The 21358-nt window shown below is 47.0% G+C and overlaps 1 protein-coding gene across 7 annotated transcripts in view; it reads left to right on the top strand.

Moving 5' to 3' along the window:
• Positions 1 to 190: 190 nt before the first annotated feature.
• The window catches only part of TBC1D16 (TBC1 domain family member 16), a 74315-nt gene continuing 53147 nt past the window's right edge, over positions 191 to 21358 (top strand). For 5 of the 7 annotated variants that reach the window (XM_053301484.1, XM_053301482.1, XM_053301485.1 and 2 more), the window contains exons 1-2: positions 191 to 339; positions 20310 to 20550. In XM_053301484.1, coding sequence (XP_053157459.1) covers positions 20373 to 20550 — 178 coding nt within the window. In that variant the 5' untranslated portion in view covers positions 191 to 339; positions 20310 to 20372. Of the gene's footprint in view, positions 394 to 1775; positions 1949 to 20309; positions 20551 to 21358 lie in introns of all 7 variants that reach the window. The other 2 variants (XM_053301480.1, XM_053301481.1) reach the window with 2 other exon arrangements.

The raw sequence follows: 21358 nt of genomic DNA, 5'->3' as shown, positions 1-21358 counted from the left end.
GGATGCGAACACAGCACCCGCTGGGAGTCGGAGACGTAAAGCACGCTCGCGTTTCTATCCACGCCCTTCAGTGATGTGGGTGGAATTGCTGATGGGAAACCTCGCTTGCTCCACCCTCAAGCCTCAGCAGATCCGGGAAGGGAGGAGTGAGGGCGGGGCTAAGCAGATAAGACGGGTGTGGCTACGAGTGGCTACGCCCACATTCTCCGCAGATCCTTCTCGCGCGGCGCAGATCTAGGAGAAGGCAGCGGGGGCCTCTGCGTGTGAACTTGCCCCTGCTGTGTGTTGGGGGGCGTGGGCGAGGGCGAGGTTGAGCAGCGCTGGAGGTCCTTGCTAGAGGTAGTGTGGCAAGCTACATCAGCGTTTCTTGAAGAAGACGGGCTAGAAGGACAGGTTGTAGTCGATGTCGAACTGGTTGGGTCTTGGGGTGGGGTCTTCATCCAGGCCCTGTGGTGGGGGTGTTTCTCACTGAGAATGTGGTGGTGTAGTGGAGGGAGCGAGGGTGGAGTGGAGTGGGTTTGGGAGCATCTTTCTATTTCCTCAGTGAAATAAGGGTTGCGACTTCTGTGGGTTCCATCCTGTGGTAAGATGTTCCAAGATGTTTCTGTTTGGGTAGTGTAATGAGTGGGGAATGATGTTGGGTTCTTCCACTAAACGGCTGTGTAGAGTTTGAGGCGCTGCCCTAGAGGTATCTGGGGTTGTGAGTGCAAGTTGGTGAGTTATTACACCAATACCTGAACGAGGCAAGGGGTAGCAGTGGATGGGAATCTGGTTATGGGCAGAAGGAAGCCTGGCATCTTGGGAGATCCGGAGTTGGCCGCTGAGTATTCAAATGCTGTGTTCCCTGGTTATCTTGATAAGGTGTATGCATTGTGATGGGTGTGTTTAGCACCTTTTGAATCATAACTGCTGTAATGGGAGCATGTTTTCCACTGGGGGCCTTCCCTTAAGCATACATAATATATATATAGAATATGGATCTTGTGTCTTGGTTTTTGTTCATGTGTTAAGATATGGATTTGTGTTATGGGCCTGGCACAGGAACGGGTGCTTTACAAAAATTGAACTTGTTGGCTGCACTGGCTTTTTCTTGAGTTAGCTTGCCAGGACCCTGAGCCTCTTTGAGATATGGCATTATTCTTTCATTATCAGTAATGCAGCATGCTGGGGAAGGAATTGGGGAATTACATGCAGCCCATGCCATTCTATTACAGAAAAGGCTGTTTATTTCCTTGGGACATAGTGCTGAAATGGGAACCTTCACTCCATTCCCATTTAACTGGCAAGATCTTCTGAGAAAATATCTAGTTTGAAGTTAAGATCTTTCTTCTAGTATTGTTAGAGGAGGCCCATGTTATATTAAAAGCTTGCTGTAATTGTTGAATCAAGATAGAAATGCCATAGCTGTTCCAAAACTGAGCCAGTATGTGCAATAATAGTCCTGTGCAGAGTTGGATGTGCCTAAACCAATGACTTGTGTGCTTTTATTATTATTATTATTATTATTAACATTTTATATCCCGCTCTTCCTCCAAGGAGCCCAGAGCGGTGTACTACATACTTAGGTTTCTCTTCACAACAACGCTGTGAAGTAGGTTAGGCTGAGAGAGAAGGGACTGGCCCAGAGTCACCCAGCAAGTCTCATGGCTGAATGGAGATTTGAACTCGGGTCTCCCCGGTACTAGTCCAGCACTCTAACCGCTACACCATGCTTTAATTCTTCATAGGACCAGGCTGTTAATGAATGGTTTCTTACACTTACCTTTTAATTTTAGTTTATAGGGATGCTGCCAACAGCAAAACAGGTTGTCTTTTCCTATCCCCATCACCTGAATGTAAAGAATAATTCATATGGGCGCTAGAGGATCTCGTACCATATGGGATCAATGCTTTGAACTTCTACCAATGTACAATTAGATTCCTGGCTTTGGAAAGGAGCAGGCTGCAAGTAAGACAAATTATAGTCTCTCGTTTATTGGGATTTCAAATATATAGCATTTTTGTTTTGCTAATTGTCTCCTGCACATGGTAGTTCTTCCTTTCTCCTCCTCAACATCTCTGTTTTAAATAGCAAAATAGCTGAAGCATTTCAGTGCACTGTTCATACACTGCCAGTTTAATTCCAGTGATGTGTATCTAAGTTAACAGGCAAATGGTGGCCTTGGCCATGTATGCATTCTCTTAAAAGGCAGTTATCTTCTGGAAAGAATATTTATTGGGAACAGATCTAGCTCATTTGTACAGATAAGGCATCCAGAATTTTAGAGGGTCTGACTGCAAAGTTGTGCATCCTGACTTCACAAGTTCCTTTCAACACTTTGCCTAAGCCTTCCTTCCTTTTCTGCAACTCTAGAAATACGTCACTCTTTTTTAGTAACTTCCCTGCAGTTAGTACAGAAGCCATCTCTTATGCATTTCTTAATATGGGGGGAAGCTAGTCTGTCCTTGTGTACCTTTCCCACTATCAACTAAAAGTCTTACTGCCCTACTTATCTGTAACAGCATGCTTTACAAAGCTTCCTCTTTCTTGAAGCTGAGGATGTGGTGGAAAGAGAGATGATCACCAGTGTGACAAGGTTGCAGGACCAGTGGGTCCTACCAGTTGTATAGCCACCTAATGGCGCAGCAGGGAAATGGCTTGACTAGCAAGCCAGAGGTTGCTGGTTCGAATCCCTGCTGGTATGTTTCCCAGACTATGGTTAACACCTATATCGGGCAGCAGCGATATAGGAAGATGCTGAAAGGCATCATCTCATACTGCGAGGGAGGAGGCAATGGTAAATCCCTCCTGTATTTTACCAGAGACAACCACAGGATTCGGTGGTCTCCAGGAGTCAACACCGACTCGACGGTACACTTTAACAGTTGTATACCATGTAGAAACAATACTGGAACAGTGTTTTATAGTAAAATGCAGCTTGGCTTTATATCCTTGAGTAGCTGTGCAAATATAAAACAGGTGAATGTTGCAGCTGTGAATATTCTGAAGCAGTGAGTGAAAGGAACTTCTTGCCTTTCTATATCAATATATCTGTTGAACTCCTGCGTGTTGCAGAGGATGCTACACCGAAGAGCATGCTCAATTCATATGGGGTATTGGTATCTGACTGAACCTGGTAATAGGTCCTTGAGGGTACACCCAAAACTCCACTGCACTTATACCCTGCAAAGGATAATTTATAATGATGAATGGACAAGCTGTTTTCTAAGAATGCTGGTTCAGCATCTATGATCTAGAAACCCCTAATAAACTTTTCCCGGAGTCTCCTAGAACTCAGTTTGAAAACTGCTGTTCTAAGGAATGTGAAAGTTATGTTAAGTGGTACATAATGTTGTGCAGGGCAGACCAGATAAAGACTGCTAAGTTGGGAAGAGGCGTGTGTGTATGTTGACCCCTTTGTAGAAGAGCGGAGGTCTGACCTTAAGAGGAAGTTTGCTTGGCAAAAACAAAAGGTGATAAATTATTTCTAAGACACAGTTTAATAAGCTTCAGTGAACCTATTTGGTCAGGACCAGTATTCCCTCTAATTCTTTTCATCTGTGCACAGAATTAGTTTTGTTCTGGGTGGAAGTGTCAAGGCAGTGTGTGTGTACGTGCACTCAGAATGGGACCTTCCAGTTCCTGATTCAACCTGAGCAGAGTCTAAAGTTAACTGAGCAGTCCTCAAAAAGCATATGTGTGCACACACATGTGCACAGCTGAGAGGGAACACCGGTCAGGACTTAATTCCTTGAGTAATTTTTTAATATAAGATTTGGTGTTGTGATATGCTTGTTCACTGCAGCTGGTAATACTTGGGCTTGTCTTGGGCTGGTAATACTTGGGCTTGAATAGGGCACACTTTCTGTATGAGTGATAGAGAAACTCATATGCCCACCTCCTGTGGGTGGAGGGATGCAGACCTCATTGGGGCAGTCCTTCTTTGGTACATGATGTGCATTCTGGGATGTTGTTCTAGGGGGTAGCTATTTGGATCTGGATACTGAGCATTATGAGAATGTCCAGAGTCTGTCTGGTATGCATCCTTTTTCAATATCTGCTGTATGAGCTTGGAACTCCGTAGATAATTTTGAGGGACTCATGTCTTTTAAACTTGCTTCAGAGTAAATCACTATCAATTTTTGTGCGTCCTGTATGTATTGCTGTTGCTTTTTCACTTTTTTCATTGGCAATGTGCTTTACAGTCTGTGTTGTGGTTTGAGATAAATCACTCTTGTTCCCATTTTACAGATCAAGAACTGAAGATGAGGCTCTCCAAGGCTATACAATGTCAGTGGTCCCCAACCAGGGGTACATGAACCCCTGGGGGTACTTTCAAGGCTTGTACAGGGTACTCAGAGCACTCCCACTGCCTCGAGTTATTGGGACACAACTCTTTTGCCTCCCAATTGGAGCGCTTGACTATAACAGTCACTGGCTTGACTCAGATTGTTACTCATGAGTAATGTTACTGAAATTAGTGGGACAAGCGTCCTATTAACTTAAATGGGAGTAATACTTATGACCAACTGAGTCTAGATGTAAGCCAGTCACTGTAATAGTCTGTCTCATCAAGGTAACATTTAAATTAATTTTTGTATGTGTGCACTTCATGGGGTACCTGAGCTGAAGGCTTCATACAGAAAGGATACACATTAAGAAAGGATTGAAACCTCCTGCAGTAAGTTGTGACTATAAATATTTATATACCACTTTTGAACAAAAACTCTCAAAGCAGTTTGTGTAGCAATATGAATAAGTTGCATCTGTTGTGAACTCTAGTTTAGAGTGGGACGACATCTTGCTGTGTAAACCATTTTGAGAACTTCTCCGTTGAAATCAGCCTGCCAATATTTTAAACAATAGCTTTCCAGATGCGAGAGCAGGCACTATCTATTGTACCACATTGGATTTTTCTCAGATAGTACTTATTTATGCTGCTATTTCCAGCAACCTCCCCAATATTGTGTAATATAAGAATAGTGTTAATGGGGATATATTTGGGCTACTGTGTTCAGCCTTGGCTACAGTTAGTGTAGCTTTGAATTGGGAAGCTCTCCAGTTTGAGTTGTGCCTCTACCATAAATTCACTTGTTGCTCTAGGCAAGCCACATTTTCACCTTCTCTGCATCTACGCTATGGGAGCAATAATACTGATCTACCTTGCGGGGTAAGCATGCCTCAACTAATGTTCTTTGGCTCCCTTAGCCAGCCCAAGAATTTAGGAGCCAGACTGCTCTCTGCCACTTTTGAGGAGGGCAGACCTGCCACTCACTCGCAGCAAGTCCTCCACTCTGAGGAGGGGGCATGGAGTTGGCACCTTCCTTGCCCACTCCTTCTGCTGGTCGCATCTGTCAGGCTCAGGCAAGTGATGGGCAGATGCAACCAGGAGGAGCAGTGAGCAAGCAAGATAGAGGTGGGTTGCTCCCTTCTCCCAGGCAAGAGAGGGACTGCCACAACCAGGAGGAGGAGGGAGCAACCTGCTTCTTCTTTGCCTGCTCACTCCTCCTGGTTGCATTGCTCTATCGTTGTACTGTGCTTACATTTCCAGGTGCCATGACAAGCTGATATCTGAGAATTGTCAAGGCCTGGGGTAAGGATTATGTTGGTATGGACACTCAAGTGCTATATAAATGCATATTTTAAGTTCTGGGGTGGTTTCTTCCAATGCATCCATCAAATTCCTCTTTGCAGGTCAGGATAGAAGATAATAACCATCAGTGTTTGGATTTTCTCAAAGAGAAGCTTGGTTTGGCTATGGCTAGGAATTGAGCACTTTGTTCTTGTCCTGACCACTAAGCAACCCAAGAAACCTGCAGGGCTCGGACCATTCTGATTCTGTCCCAGATGGAATGCCTGTTGCCTTAACAGTTTCTGGGCAGTGGGAGACTATGCAAAAATGTAGTCTCCTCCTTGGCATGGCTGCATTAAATTTTTCTCCCTTTCCCTTGTATATGCTGTGCAAGAACTTTGTGAAGATGCAGAATAGTGACTTCTGGGAGGAGGAGAAGTTGCCATGGTTGTCCATCCTTAGGTATCATCTGAGTTTACTGCAATGCACTACATATGAGGCTGCCTTTTTGGGAAGCCTTCGGGTGTTTTAGTTGGTTCGTCATGGCTAACTAAGGCCTGCTGTACTGCTCACATATTGCCAGTGCTTAAACACCTGCACTGGCTTCCAGTGTGTTTCTAGTTCAAAGTGTTGATTTTTCAGCTATAAAACTCTAAATGGCTTGGAACTAGAATGTTGAAAGGAGTGCCATTTCTTGTATGAGCCTGCTCACTGACTGCAAACTCGATCTGAGGCTCTGCCTTGGGTTGCCACCTTCTGGAGAGGTGTCCGGTTATAAATGTTTTAACCACCTTGGGATTGTTTTAATGAAAGGCGGTAAACAAATTTAACTAATAAATAAATAAAGGTGGAAGTATCTCTTAATTTAAGATTAAGCTCTTTGTTTTGTTTTGTTTGTTTATTTAGCAAATTTATTGACCGTCTGACTTCTTTAGACTCGAGGTGGTTTACATAAATTAAAACAACAAAGACAAAAGAAGAGGGGGGGGGGAGAAAAGAAAAAAAGAAAAAGAACCCCCCTTACACACATACACATGTTAAAAATGAAAAGCCTGGTGAAACAGGACAGAAGAGAGGGGGCATTACAAATCTCAGGAGGCAAAGTGTTTGATAAGGAGGGGGCTACAACAGAGAAGGCCCTCCCATGAGCCCAGGCCCAACGTAACTCCCGTGGGCCCGGAACTCTGAGAAGGCCCATCTGAGACAACCTCACAGGGCGGGCGGGTTGATGTTGGACGGAAGAGGCGGTCCTGAAGGTACACAGGCACCAAAGCCTGAAGGGTTTTATAGGTGACTAGTATTTTTAAGCCCGTTAAAATAACGGGTGCTAGTTGGGTTCATGAAACCGGGGGGGCTGCCTACTGTTGGCTGCAGCAGCAGAGCCCCGCTGGAGGGAGGCAGCGGCCGCCGCCGCGAAGAAGCCCCTTGAGGGCTGCCCCCGGAGGAGGAGGAGTGAGGAGGAGGAGCGGGGCAGGCGCGCGCAGGGCCACTTCCCCGGGGACGGCGGCGATGGCCAGGCGCCCAGAGCAGCAGCAGCAACCACGGCTCGCCCTGCTGAGCTGCTGCCTGTGCCTCCCTCCCTGGGCTGGGTGTGAGGAGGAGCTGCTGCTGCTGCCAGGGGCGGGCGGGCGGAGGTCTTCTTCTCCGGGAGCCGCCGGTCCCCGCTTCTGCCTGCCGGCGCTTGGCAGGCTGCCGGCGGCTCTTCCCGGGGGGACGACGCCGCCGTCCTGGGAACCACCCGAGGGCCGGCTGCTGCTGAGCAGGAGGAGGAGGCGGCGGCTCCGCACAAGACCCCCCCCCACCCGTCCGGCTGCCACTGCCGCTCCCCTGGAGCCGCCCCCCGCCAACATGGCTTTGCAGCCTCCAGCCAGCCGGACCGCCCAAGGGACAGTCGCCGCCCCTGTTCTTTTTGGCGGGCGGGCCAGACCCGCCGCCGCCTCTTCTATCCCTGCGGTTGGGCTGGACCCGCCGCCGCCTCTGCCCTCCCAGTGGCCACCTCTGGCCTTTCCGCAGCCGGGCGAACAACCAGCCAACATGGCCGCCTGGTGCCGGCGGCCGTATCTTCCTTGGACGTTCTGGGCATGCGCTCTGCGCATGCCCAGAATGGCCAAGGAAGACACGGGCACAGAGACACGGGCGCACACACAAGCTCTTTATTATAGAGGATAACCAGCACCTTGAATTGGACCCGGAAGCAAACTGGCAGCCAATGCAGTGACCTCAGCAAAAGTAAAACTTGATCATATTTTCTGCTGCCCATAAGCAGCCAGGCTAGGGCATTTTAGACCAGCTGAAGCTTCAGAGTCTTCTTCAAAGGCAACCCCAGGTAGAACACATTGCAGTAGTCCAACTGAGAGGTGACGAGGGCATGAGTTACAGTTGCCAGGGCTAGAGCAGGGCTGCTCAGCCTGGGCCCTTTGGCTGACTTGGGTCTACAGATTGAGCAGTCCTGTGCTGGCAACGGAACCCTGCTATCCCCATATTTTCATATGTGGCTTCTCTGCTCCAGGCTTGCCTTTTACAATCGGTGAGTTGTCAAGTGCTATAGTTGGAAGGGACCTTGGAGGCTTTTTAGTCCAACTCCCTGCTCAGTGCAGAAAACTACTATAGCATTCCGAACAGATGACTGTCCAGCCTTGGTTTCTGTCCAGCGGAGGAGAGTCGACTGCTGCATGAGGCAGACTGTTCCACAGTTGAACAACTCTTACTGTGAGGAAATTCTTCCCAACATCTAGCCTGAATCTGCTTCTTTGTAACTTCAGCCAATTGGTTCTAGTGCAGTATATCACTAGCAGTAGTGCACTGGAGGGGCGGGGTATATTTTAAATAAATTAATAATAAATCACTGGCAGAATTCTTTGAGACTATGCACTTCACTTCCATGATGGTCCCTGGAAGCTCTGCTCTGCTCTAGCAATCTTGGTTGTATTAGAATAGTGAAGCCTAGCCCCTTTCCACCAGGAGAAATGCAAAGTGACTCAGTTTGAATTATTAAGTTTTGATATGATCTGCCTTTCTCTTTCCTAGTGCTTTATCTTCATAGCCCCTTTTTTGTCTTGGATTCTTGATTATATGCTATATTTTTATTGGGCAGGAGGGGGAGATCCTAAGACAGGTTCCTGCATACATCTGTTCTGAAGTTTGTCTTGTTTCTCTTTTGCATCTTGCCCATGCTTAGCTGGGAGGAGGGGGTGGCTTGTCTAAAACTTCAGCATTTTGTTGTAAGGAGTTTGCTGCCTTGCATGCCTTTTGGAGCATTATTGAATCCTGCTAGGTGTGCCAAGTCTTCAATCTAAAACCCATGCTTGCAGCCAAACCGTGACTAAAAGCCTCCCTGCCTGAGTTTTCTTTAATAAAGCAAAAATGTATCGGAGCCAGTGAAGATTGGTGGGCAGGGGAGCGGGGAGGCTTGCAAACAGAATCTTCTTGTTCAGCCATTTGTTCAAAAAGGAACAGCCTTAAAAAGGAGGCCAACTGTTTGTGCTGGCTAAGGTGCTTCTGTGCTGATGAGCCCTCCAGGGGGATTAGACAACCGTCTGCGTCTCAGGTTCTTTGCTGACGGAGCAGTCTTGGGCCTTGGCCATGAGAACAGCCAATAGCAGAAGGAAGTTCCTTGCTGGCTGCAGTGCAGGTGTTCAGTGGCAGCAGCTGGTGTGTGGGAGGAAATAAAGAATGCGTGGACAACTTTTTTTAAAAAGACAATTGGCAAAATCTTATCGAGCATGATTACATTATGAGTTGGCAGGGAAGGGTGTGGCTTGGGCAGCTCTGGTTACCATGGAAGCAGCACCAGCAGCTGTTACCACACTGGATGGACTGGGCTCCAAACTAGGATTTTAGCAGTACAGCATGAATCTAATTGTATGTCTTGAGGATGTCACAAGGTAGGCTGACTCGGAGTTAGGTTCCTCCTTATTCTTGCACTTAAGTAGTTCCCCATCCCTGCCATGTTTACTCAGCAGTATGCCCCATTGGTTCCATATAAGTGTGCTTAGGATTTTGGTCTTGGTCTACACCGCAGAGCTACTTTACACATTACCTTGAGCAGGGTGGCTGCTTCCATGCTCCTCGAGTAACACACAGGATTTTCAACATAGGTGTCTTCATCAGAGTTGTTAGGTGCTCCCAAAGGCGTGGGCATTGCTTAGGTCTTAGGGAAACACACAGTACTCCTGAACCATCTGGGCAGAAGTGTTACATATTCCTGGAGCATCATGAAAATAACAAAAGAAGCAGTGGCAACAGCATTGTGCCAAGTGGCAGTGTGCAAAATGGCTTGGTGACTAAACTCTTCCACTTCTACCAGACTTTTTTTTAGTCCCACAGCTCCTAAAATGTAGTCTTGGTAGCCCATGCCAGTTTGGATTTCTCAAGGTGTGAGCGAGTGCTGCAGTTCTGAGACTCCCACTCCTTTTGTGTGTAATGACGGGACCACCAGAGTTCAATCTTGTTGTAGAAACCAGCGGCATTCTTTTTTCCTCCTTTGTCTTCATTTAAAAAACAGATTCCCTTTCCCCATCATGAGAAAATAATTTGATCTGCTGCTGCTTTATTTCTTGGCTCAGTTAGCAAATGATATGTTGTGGCCTCTTTTTGTTGCATAAAGGGGGTCACAGCCGCTGCCGCTTCAGGCCCCTTGGGAGAACAGCTGGTTAGGTTTGTGCTTCAGCAGACCAGCTTCTTTCTCTTTATTCTAGAGAAAATCTTACATTTTGCATTTGTACTGTGGATACATTTTCTTCATCCTAGCTCCTCTTCCAAGGCTCTTCTGGAAACCTGTGCACACTGGTTATGTCTGTGTAGTTTGAGGTAAGAGCCATGCACAGATCAGAAGTTGGTGGACATCACGCAAAGTCTTTAAAATGTCTTGTGAAATCAGCCTAACCTTATGCAGCCCAAAAGCAGCTTGGGTCACCTTATCAAAATGTTGGGAGATTATACCATTGTAGATGGCTGGGACACTACAGTGATGTTTTCATACAACCAACATCTCAAGGATTGCCCCAGGCTGTCATGCCTAGGCAACTCCTTATACTGCTTCTGCAGTGCTCAAGTAAGGAAGCAGGAAAAGAAACTGCTGAGGTTTGATATATAAAGAGTTGATGTGGCTGATAGGGCTGGGATATGATCAGCATACTGGCTGAAAGGTTTGTTCTGCTGCTTCCTTTCCAGCTGTGCATACACTTCCATTACATTAGTAACTGTGAGAACCTACTAGTTGATGAGGTTGGTCAGAGGGGAGCCATTCTGGGAACAAGTGGAAGAAAAAGGTCATAGTTGAGAGAATGGGTAGAGCAGAAGTATTTGTGTATTTCTGTAAATCCTCTGCTTTATTTTGTCTAATTTAGGGCTTCTTTGCTGTTGGTACATCTGCCTTTCTTTGTTTCCTCATTATCTCCTGTGTACAATGTTTTTCCCCTATGCTGGAACTCCTCATTAGCGAGTTGTGAAGTGACCATGCTCGAGACAGGACTGCAAGTTACAAAGGCTTGCTTCTTGGCACCAGAGGGCGCCCAACCCAGTTCCTGTCCTGTCTGCTTGAGCGTCAGGACTCGGAAAAAAGAGCTCTCCAGCACTTCTCTTCTACTTTCAGGCTAGGCTTCCTAATTTACTCCTTCCTTTGTTTTTATTGGCTCCCCCCAACCCAGACTGTGCAGGGTGGGAAAGGAGCTGTATTAGGCTTTGTTTTAGGTAATCCAAATTCAAAACTTTCAATTTGTTTTTTATCCCTCAGTTTGACTTGATCGCTCCTTGTACTCTCTGCTGGCTCTAGCCACCTTATGAAGTGTGCCCATGCGGAAGACCTCCTTGGGGGGTCCCAGTCCTTGCAAATTCTAAACGATCAAGAGGCTTTACCATTTAGCTCTAGCGCAGTGGTCCCTCTCCCACCACAGCCCGTTCCCACCATTTCAGTGGAGGCCACGTCGGTAACGAGTAAGACTCTTTAAAAATCCAAGCACCTTAAGGTGCTATTGGAGCAAGAGGGGGGAAATCCAGCTTTTGGTCCACCTTAACGAGCGGCTCCTTATTAAAGAAATTTGCTGCAGATCCAAGCTGTGGCACAAAGGAATCCCACCTGAAAAGCACCGGAAAACCACCAACAACCAGCACCCAGTGGGCGGCTCTCTGGTGTGCTTGCCACGCAATGCAGTGGGTGCTAATGGGGACCCAGCCTGTCTGCTCATTCCCCCCCCAACCCCACTGAATGATCCCAGCTCCAGTTCAACTGGCCCCAGTGCCCAAGGAGCTGTTGCAGCTCATACTTCCAGCAGCGCCTGTGGAGGAAAGGCTGCTGCTCTGGCCAGATTCCTGATCAGCCCACCCAGAGGTCCATCAGGTGAAACTCCTGGCCTCACTACACAAGTGAGTAATGCGCTGCCCATGGGCCCGGGCCTCTCTATTCCCTCTGATGTGGCTGGGTGGCTCAGAGTTATTTTCTCAGAGTGCCTCCCCTTATGGGATGCTACCCTTCCAATATCTCCAATGCCATCAGGGGCCCTGGGTTTCCCTCCTCAGAGGCTCAAATTATCTAGGGTGCCATTATCTTCCTCTTCTCAAGACACCAGCCCAAGACAGGGCTTTCTCCCCCCCCCCAGGAGTGGGGCAGGTTCTCCCCTAAGCAAGTGAGACATAAAAGGCAATAGGGGCAGGTTTGCCCCTGAGCAATTGACCTCCCCCTGGGGGGCTGCCCCACAATACCCGTGCTTACTTGCTAGACCTCCACCCCCACTACCCCCTATGTTTCCTCAGCCTGCTAACCCTTTTGCCTACTCCAGCGTTATCCTCTCCTGCTCCCTCCACAGAGATCCGCCCTAGAAACCCTGACGTTCCACTCAGACATGAATCGGATTCTGAGTCCCAGTTGGGCTAGCCTGATTCGTTCCAACCCTTGGGTTCCGATAAGGAGGAAGGAAAATTATCTGACAAAGAAATTGCCCAGCCATCTCCGATTACGAACCGCCTCTTCCCCACAGCTGATTTTGAGGTCTTGCTATCTAAAGCTAAGCGGGCTATCAACGATGTGGCACAATGTTCTACTGATCTAGATCAAAATGTATTTCCATCTTTCTCATCTTCTGCCACAGTACCTTTTTTCCTTGCATTTTTCGTAAAGTCATGATGGCAGAGTGGCAACAGCCTGCCTCCCCCAGGCAAGTGGGTAGTTACCCTAGGAAACATTATGCCCTCAACAAGGAGGTTAACGCCCTACTCACAGTTCCTCATATTGATCCACCGGTGGCGCAAATGGTTTCTGCTTTGGTTCTAAACACTGAAGGCCAGGAATAGTTAAAAGCCCCGGAAGACAGGAAATTAGATTTTTTTCCTTGGAAAGGTTCATGAAGCTTCAGCTACCGCCATCAAATCAGCCACCACCTATTCCATTTTCTCACAGACATCCATTTTATGGGCCAAGGAGCTTATAGCCCTGGTTCCTCCAGAAAATGTTAAGCTATGGTAGGGTAGCATAAGTTGGCAAAAACAGCTGCTTTGATGGCAGACACTAGCCTCGATTGTCTGCAACAGACCTCCAGGGCCATGGTAGCTGGAGCGGCAGCCTGACGTCTTCTATGGGTCAAGTCTTGGCAAGCGGACATGAGGTCTAAGATGACCCTCACCTCTTCCCACTTTACAGACTCTAATCTGTTCAGCCCAGCATTGGAACCAGTACTTGTTGAAACAAAGGACAAGAAAAAGGTTGTGCCATCTATTCAGAGGGTTAATCAGAGGTCTTTTCATCCCTACTCAGCCTCTTTTCGACCACATAGACAATTTCAAACCAGTTCATCCAATCTATCCAGAGACTTCCACAGCAACAATTTCAGAACTTCTGGGCATCACCAGTGGAGACTATGCCACAAGGGCAACCCTAGAGCTCAAGGAACCTGAGCCTTCAACTCCAACACCCAATTCACCAGGAAACAATGGCTCTACTCTGGTTGGGGGCAGACTTCTAGTCTTCGCCCCCACCTGGATGTCCACCACCCAGGACTGCTGGGTGCTGGACATAGTCCACAACAGATACTCTATCCATTGCTCACACTCCACCAGAGCATTTCCTTTCATCTTCAAAGTCAAATAATCCAGAGAAACATCAGAGGATGCAGCAGGCAATCTCTCATTTTCTTCAAATTCGGGCAATCAAATCTGTGTCCTCGACAGACTTATGTCGAGGTGCCTGTTCTCTTTTATTGCTGTTTCCCAAAGAGGATGGTTCGTGGAGGGCAGGTTTTGGATCTCAAGCAGCACAAGAAGTTGGTAACAAAGTAGTAGTTCAGGATGGAGTCCCTATGTACCATCAAGGAGACAATTAATCCAGGGGACTTAGCGTCAATGGACCTTTCCGAAGCTTACTTACCTATTCCCCATCTCCCCTCACCACCAGCAATTCTTGAGGTTTTCGTACAACACTCTTCACTACCAGTACAGAGCCCTCCTGTTTGGCCTCTCATCGGCCCCTCGGATCTTCACAAAGGTCATGGTCACCCTGGTTTGCACACCTTCGCCTATAGGGGGTGCACAAACCTATTTTGAGATGATCTTCTGATCAGGCCTCCATCCCTTTCCCAAGCACTGGTGACAGTTCCTATCACGTTACAGTGTCTACGGGACCACAGCTTTATAATCAATCAGGACAAGAGTCACCGGTATCAATCTCAATTCCTCCAGCACCTTGGAGCAGTTCTTGACATGGCACAGGCTCTAGTCTCCCTTCCCAAAGAATGAAGAGCCAAGACCGTCTCATCCCTACGCTCCCTCCTGCAGACTACATCAGCCAACCTAATGTTTCTAGCACAAGTCTTGGGTTCCATGGTGGCATGTATGGAATGCACCCCATGGGCCAGGTGGCACTCTTGATCACTATAATGGCTCCTCCTGCCTTGCCAGGACCTCATCATGGTGGACGTGCATCTCCAGATTCGTATTCCTCAGAATGTCAAAGAATCATTTCGCTAGTGGCTGTTGCCAGCAATCAGCAGAGGCATCCCATTGATGGTTCACCACAGGATGATTGTCACCACGGATGCCAGCCTGACAGGCTGGGGGGCCCACTGCCAGGATCAACTGACCCAAGGCCAATGGCTGCCCGAGGAACTAAAGAGGAGCATCAACTCACAGGAACTCATGGCAGCCAGATTGGCTCTTATCCAGTTCCAGCACCTTCCGCACGGTCACCATCTCTTAGTCTGCATAGATGTTACAGCCACAGCCCACATCAGTTGATCAGGGTGGTACTCGATCAAAATGTTTGATGGTGGAGTCAGAGTGGGCAGAGAAATACCTCGTCTAAAGCTGTCTAAAGAGGCCAACCCAGCTGTGGAAAACAGAAAATAAGTAATACAATAATATAAATAATTCAGGCACCAAACACCCTCACTATTCAATATTCTGCAGTTTGGAATCCCTCCCCAAACCCCCAAGTTAAAAAATGTTATTAGATATTAATGATTAATTTCTGTATTCTATAAGAAAGAATGTGAATTTCCCCACTCCAAATTCCTCCTTAGTCAGATTTAAAACCTGTTTAGCTAAAGATAAGAAAGCACTTTCACTTTATGAATTTATTGAATCTTGTAATATATATGTTTATGTTTTGTTATGTATTTTTCCCCTATACTAATCTTTCCCATCCCAGTTTCTCCAAATAATAAAAAAGTTCCATACAAAATGATAAACGGTATATGCAGTCTTTTAATAATCTTATATATTAAGCTGATGGACGGATCAAAAAGAATCCATGAATCTAGAAAAAAGCCAAAAATTTTCAGTGTATTTTAAAATCTTTGTTCTATTAAGACAAGGATGTTGCAGGCTTAAAACAAGAACCTCTGCAGCAGGCTTCCCCAGGAAGGAGCTATAAGTTCAGTTACACTCATGGTTCAATGCTGTAAATAGCAGATAAAAGAATCTAAACAAAATTCATGAATTCAATATTGCTAGTAAAAACTCTAAAATAGATAAGTAATTTTAAATGTGTCACAAAGCACTCTGTAATGCAAATAAAAAGTTCAGTGTATTTTAAAATCCTTGTTCTGTCAAACCAAGGAAGTTGCAGGCTTAAGACAAAAACCTCTGCAGCAGGTTATAAATTCAATTACACCTGTCTCCCCACTCATAGTTCAATGCTGTAAATAGCAGATGAAGGAATCTAAACAAAATTCATAAATTCAATATTGCTAGTAAAAACTAGATATGTAACTTTAAATGTGTCACAAAGCACTTTATAATGCAAATAAAATAGAGGGGGAGGATCCCTCAAAGCAGAACAAAAGCTGGTTAAAATGGGTGCATGATTCTGTGCCCAAACCATACCTTAGATCACATCAATAAGAACATAAGAACAGCCCTGCTGGATCAGGCCCAAGGCCTATCTAGTCTTGCATCTTATTTCACACAGTGGCCCGCCAGATGCCGCTGGCAGGAGTTGAGGGCATGCCCTCTCTCCTGCTGTTACTCTCTTGCAACTGGTACTCAGAGACATCCTGCCTTTGAGGCTGGAGGTGGCCTTTAGTCCTCCAACTAGCAGCCATTGATAGACCTCTTCTCCATGAAGTTATCCAAACCCCTCTTAAAGCCATCCAGGTTGTTGGCTGTCACCACGTCTTGTGGCAGAGAATCATTTCATACTGGTTCTCTTTTCTCCAAACACAGTACAACACATTTACCTCCTTTAAAAAACCATGAGAGATTCAAAAGACAACACTTCTCAGTGCATCCCCCATGGCGGCTCCCTCTTCGCAGAGATCTTCTGTCACAAAGGCCTCTGTTACATCCAGAGCAGCTCCAACTCTGTGCCTGGAGATTGAGCGTGCAAGACTCCTAAGCAAGGGTTACTCTGTCAGTACAGGATACCATACTGTTGTCTTGCCGCCCTTCAACACAACACATCTATGAAGCAACTTGGGCAGCTTTCTCCAGGTGGGCATGGAGAAAACACCTAGATCGGGGTTCCCGAAGTTCTGGACTTCTTGCAGTCTGACTTTGACTTCCGGCTAGACCCCATCATATGAGACAAGCTTCCGCCTTGACATCGGTCCTCAACCTCACTGACCTAAGAGTGTCCTTACATCCATGCATCTCACGGTTTTTACAGTGCACATCCAATCTCACACCACGACCTATCCAGCGCTTCCTGTCATGGAATCTGAATAAAGTTCTGAACACATTGACTCAGCCTCTCTTTGAATAATTGAAATCCATCAGTCTGAGGCTACTCTCTTATAAGGTTCTGTATCTGGTAGCCATCACATCGGCACGAAGAGTTTTGGAATTCAGCACATTGTCCACACGCAAAGAACTGTGCATCTTCCAGGTGGATGTGGTGGTCCTGAAGCTAGACCCCACCTTTATCCCCAAAGTGAACATGTTGTTCCATCGTTCCCAAGATGATGTCCTCCCTTCCTTCTGCCCCATGCCAGCGCATTACAAAGAAAAGTTATGGCATAACCCTGATGTCCAGCGTGCCCTCATGATTTACTTTGGATGTACCAAGGGCATATGCAAGTCTGACTTGCTTTTTATTTCCTTTCAACCTTCCTCCTTGGGTCAGACAGTTTCCAAAACTACCATCGCCAGCTGGATAAGAACTTGCATCACCGTATCCTACCGCACACTCAATTTAACACTACCAGCCGGCATCACGGCTCATTCAACACACAGTGCAGCGGCCTTCTAAGCTCACGCCCTTCTTCAGGACATTTGTAAGGTGACAACATGGTTGACTATTACCCCCTTCATTCTGCCACTACAAGGTAGCATCCTTTTTGGTTGACCAGGTGGTCTTGGGCTGTAGGGTTCTCCAGCAAGTGGTGTAGTACATTCTCCCTCCTTTTTTATTTTCCACCTGGGTATGTCCCACTAATGAGGAGTTCCAGCACAGTGGGGGAAAGGAACATTGGTTCTTACCATGAAAGGGTTCTTTTTCCCTGTGTCTGGAGCTCCTTTTGCCCACCCAGATGTAATCCTTTCACTGTTTGTTTGTTCTTTACCGTTTTACAAGGAAGGGATGTGTTCTTGTTGTGGGTGGAGCCAGTTCCTGTGGATCCTAGAGTTAGCTACACCTTATATATCTTCTGGTTGCCATACCTTGGTATAACTTGTTTTTTCTTCCTTGTATCTGTCAGTTTGTTTCATATCTCCTGCCTTTCTAGGCTGCTCACTCCTTTTTTCAGTGCTGCTCTTTGCTACAGTCCCGGAACTGGGTTGGGCACCCTCTGGCGCCTTTGCAACTGGCTGTCCTGTCTCGAGCATGGTCACTTCACAACCTGCTAATGAGGAGTTCCAGACACGGGGAAAAAGAACTGTTCACGGTAAGAACCAGTGTTTCTTTTTCCTTATGTCTGTCTGTGTTAGGCTATGCGTGTGAATTATTTAGCTTGCTTCCCTGTGTTTCTCTTCCTTTCCTTGCCTAACTGTATCTCCTGCTTACCAGGTGCACACTAGGATGCGTTTGCTGCTGGCCTTGCAGAAAATGCCTTGACTGGTATCTCCAGGTGTTGTGACTGCTATAGGGACTGTGAAAACTAGGTCAGTCTGACCCTGGGAACAAAGTATTGAACAAAAAGGAACAGCTTTGTACTTGGAGGAAGTAGCTTCTCATTCCACTTGTTTTTCTGGTGGAGCAGGAGCTCCTATGTGATGCTGGTTACGACCGGAGTGTTGAGCTGGCCCATTTTAAAGAGGAATCAAAGGCTGTGTTTGTCAAAAGGAATCAAAGGAGATACCTACAGAGGAGTGAAAGACTTGATGCCATTTGCAGCACAGCAGATTCCCTAGATTGCACCTCGCATCTAAATATCTAAAGATCTGTATTCTATGGTATTTGAAAGTACTTTCCCATAATCTTTCAGTTTAGATCCAAAAGAAATAATAGGTGTAAAAAAAGTTTGACAGTGCCTTTTATTTTGAGCTAAAACTTCATCTTTATCAGATGAACCCCTGCTAACTTGGCAGAGGCACCTTTTAACGTGGTGCTTCTCTTTTATTTAGCAGGGGGAGAGTAACTGACCCTATCCACCCCCAGCACAGTACCTCCAGTGACTGTTACTGGTGTCTATCTTATGTATGTTCTTAGTTTGTGAGCCCTTTGGGGACAGGGAGCCATTTTGTTTATCTTATTTGTTATTTCTCTGTGTGAACCACCCTGAGCCATTTTTGGAAGGGCGGAGTAGATATTGAATAAATAAAATCAAACTAGCAGACCCGACGCATAGCATCTGCACCGCTAGTTGGTCGCCGTGCTTTCCTTCCCCTGCCACCACCCGCCTCCTCTCACCTTTCCTTCCACGCCCGCAGGCAGCGCTTTCCTTCCCACCGGACGTGGCATGGCTCCGCCGCCTGCCCAGCCTGGCTCCTCTCGGTGGTGCAGCTCTGCTGCCCTTCTCTCACCTTTCCTTCTCGCCTGCCAGCCCAGCAGCGCTGTCCTTCCTCGCCAGGTGCAGTGTGGCTCTGCCGCCCACCACCACCGACCCCTCGCCATCCACCCGGCAACCTTCTGGGCCAGTGTGCTCTCCCTTGGGTCTCCCTCCACCTCTAGCTTGCTTCTCCCCTTGCCTCCATCCCACTCACTGCCGCCCCCTCTCCACCCGCCCCACAACCTTCTGGGCCAGTTTGCTTTCCCTCAGGTCTCCCTCCACCTCTCGCTTGCTTCTCCCCATGCCTCTGTCTCACTCGCTGCTGCCCTCTTGCCATCTGCCCTGCAACCTTCTGGGCCAGTTTGCTTCTCCCCCGCCTCTCCGCAAGAGTTCCTTGCGAGAGTTCTGCGGCTCTCGCGAGATTTCCACGATGCATCCCCATTCATCCATGCATGGCCCGTCTTAGAGAGATAGATAGATAGAAGTATATAGACAAATAAATAAATGATATTTGGTGCAAAAGGATTTATTTCACATTAGTGTTGCTTGGCTCCTGCATAAAGGCCCTTAGTAGTTAGTTTTGGGGAAGAGTTTTTTTCTTTGCATCAGCTTTTGTGGTCCAGAGCTCACTTCATCAGATGAATGAAAAAGTCAATTAAGTGAGTAGGGATGTGCATGAAATGGATTTTGCATTTCTGTTCTGAGTTCAAAACAAAACGTTTGAAATGTTTTGTCAGAACAGCAGTTGACCCAGTTGTTTTGACAGAACAAACTTCATTTTGAGTTTCTGCCATAGGGAACAATGGGGAAACTTGAAACACCCCATTGTTCCCCATGGGTAGCTCCTAGAGACACCAAAGTATGTTGGGTGGTAGGGTATGATGGGTGCTATTTACTACCCAACCCACACAAGAAATGGGCAGGCGTTTTTAAACAATTGTTTTAACCTTTCCCCCAAACTCCATAGGATCGCAAGCCATTTGGAAGCCAGTGCCAGAAAACCAATCTGCAAGGGAAAAGCAGGCCTCAAAAATGGCACTCAAAACGTTCTGAATCAAAACGGGGATGTTTTTGTTCCAAGCTTGAAATAGGTCCTTTATTTAAAGTGCTGAAACAGCCCATTTCTAGTCAAAACATTTCAATGTTGAAATGTTTTGCACATTCCTAATAAGGAGTGGGGGGGGGGATGTTTGTGGCAATTAAGATTTTTTAAAAAATTTCTTTCTCTATTGTTACTTCCACAAGGTTAGCCTTTTCACAGATTTTATTAACCCCATGAGTCTGGAGCAACTTCCTGGAGCATTTCTAGCTATTCGCTTTTGGATGATGGCAGGAAGCTTGTCCTTAGTTGTTGCATCTGGTTGGTGTTCATTCTGACACACTTTCTTTCCTTTTCCCTGGGCAGACCTTACAATCTGAATCAGGTGCTTGATTGAAGTTGGCAGAGAATGGAAACACTCCCTTGGCAATGTCTCTTGGAAGACTTCTCCGACGTGCCTCTTCGAAAGCATCTGACCTCCTGACCTTAAATGCCGGCGGTGGTGGTGGTTCATCTTCTGTCTTGGATGGAGAGATTATTTACTCCAAGAACAATGTCTGTGTCCACCCACCTGAGATGCTGCAGGGCATTGTGGAACATCACCCAGGTGAGGACAGCTTGAACATGTTCAGAAAAGTTCCACAGGATACATTGGGAATAGCAGACTTGCTAGGTGAACAGGTCTCGCTTACCTTTCCCACTTGGTTATTTCATCTTCTAATTTGTCTTATTCTAGTTGGAAACTCATTGCTTTGCAGGGGCCTTTGAGGTTGGCTAACCCTCACTCCCCAAAGTGTCCTGCTAGCAAGTTCAGGTATGCACTAGTGTTTGATGCCATATGACTTAGATGCCACTGTGCAATGATGGCTTTAGCAACTTGTACCTCTTTATAAAGTGTGGATGTGGGAGTGAAAACCTTTGTTTGTGCTGCAGCAGGTCCTGCTTACAACCTGGCTACCTACTGTAGTCATGGGATATCTAGCCTGTTATCTAGTGTCCAACAGCCATTTGCAATTTTCTTTTGCTTTTCACTTCCATTTTTCAGATCTCCAGTTAATATGGAGGCTGCACCAGTTAGGGATGTACAAACAGGTTCGACGTTGAACGTGTTCAGCATCTAACCTGTTCAGTTCGACGGTTCAGGGTTGAACTGAACCATCGCCTTTTCGGTCCGACCCCAGACCGAACACTTCCCGACTGTTTGGGGGGGGGGGTTGCAGACTTAAAAAAAATGTTTTAACTTACCCCCTTTGGGGTAGTTGTTGGAGGTGGGGGGGGTCCACAGAGGTTCCCCCTCTCCCCGCCGGCCTCCCTTGCAGCCCAAACTGGCCTGTTCAGGCCTTCCCCCTCCGGCATGGTGGCCATTTTGGAGGCCACCGGGCCTGCGCAATTGGCCTCTGCATGGCCTGGGTCAC

This window comes from Hemicordylus capensis, chromosome 2 (genome assembly GCF_027244095.1).
Source record: "Hemicordylus capensis ecotype Gifberg chromosome 2, rHemCap1.1.pri, whole genome shotgun sequence".
Lineage (NCBI taxonomy): Eukaryota > Metazoa > Chordata > Lepidosauria > Squamata > Cordylidae > Hemicordylus > Hemicordylus capensis.
The sequence above is the reverse complement of the archived record's forward strand: the minus strand, read 5'-3'. Positions and strand labels throughout refer to the sequence as shown.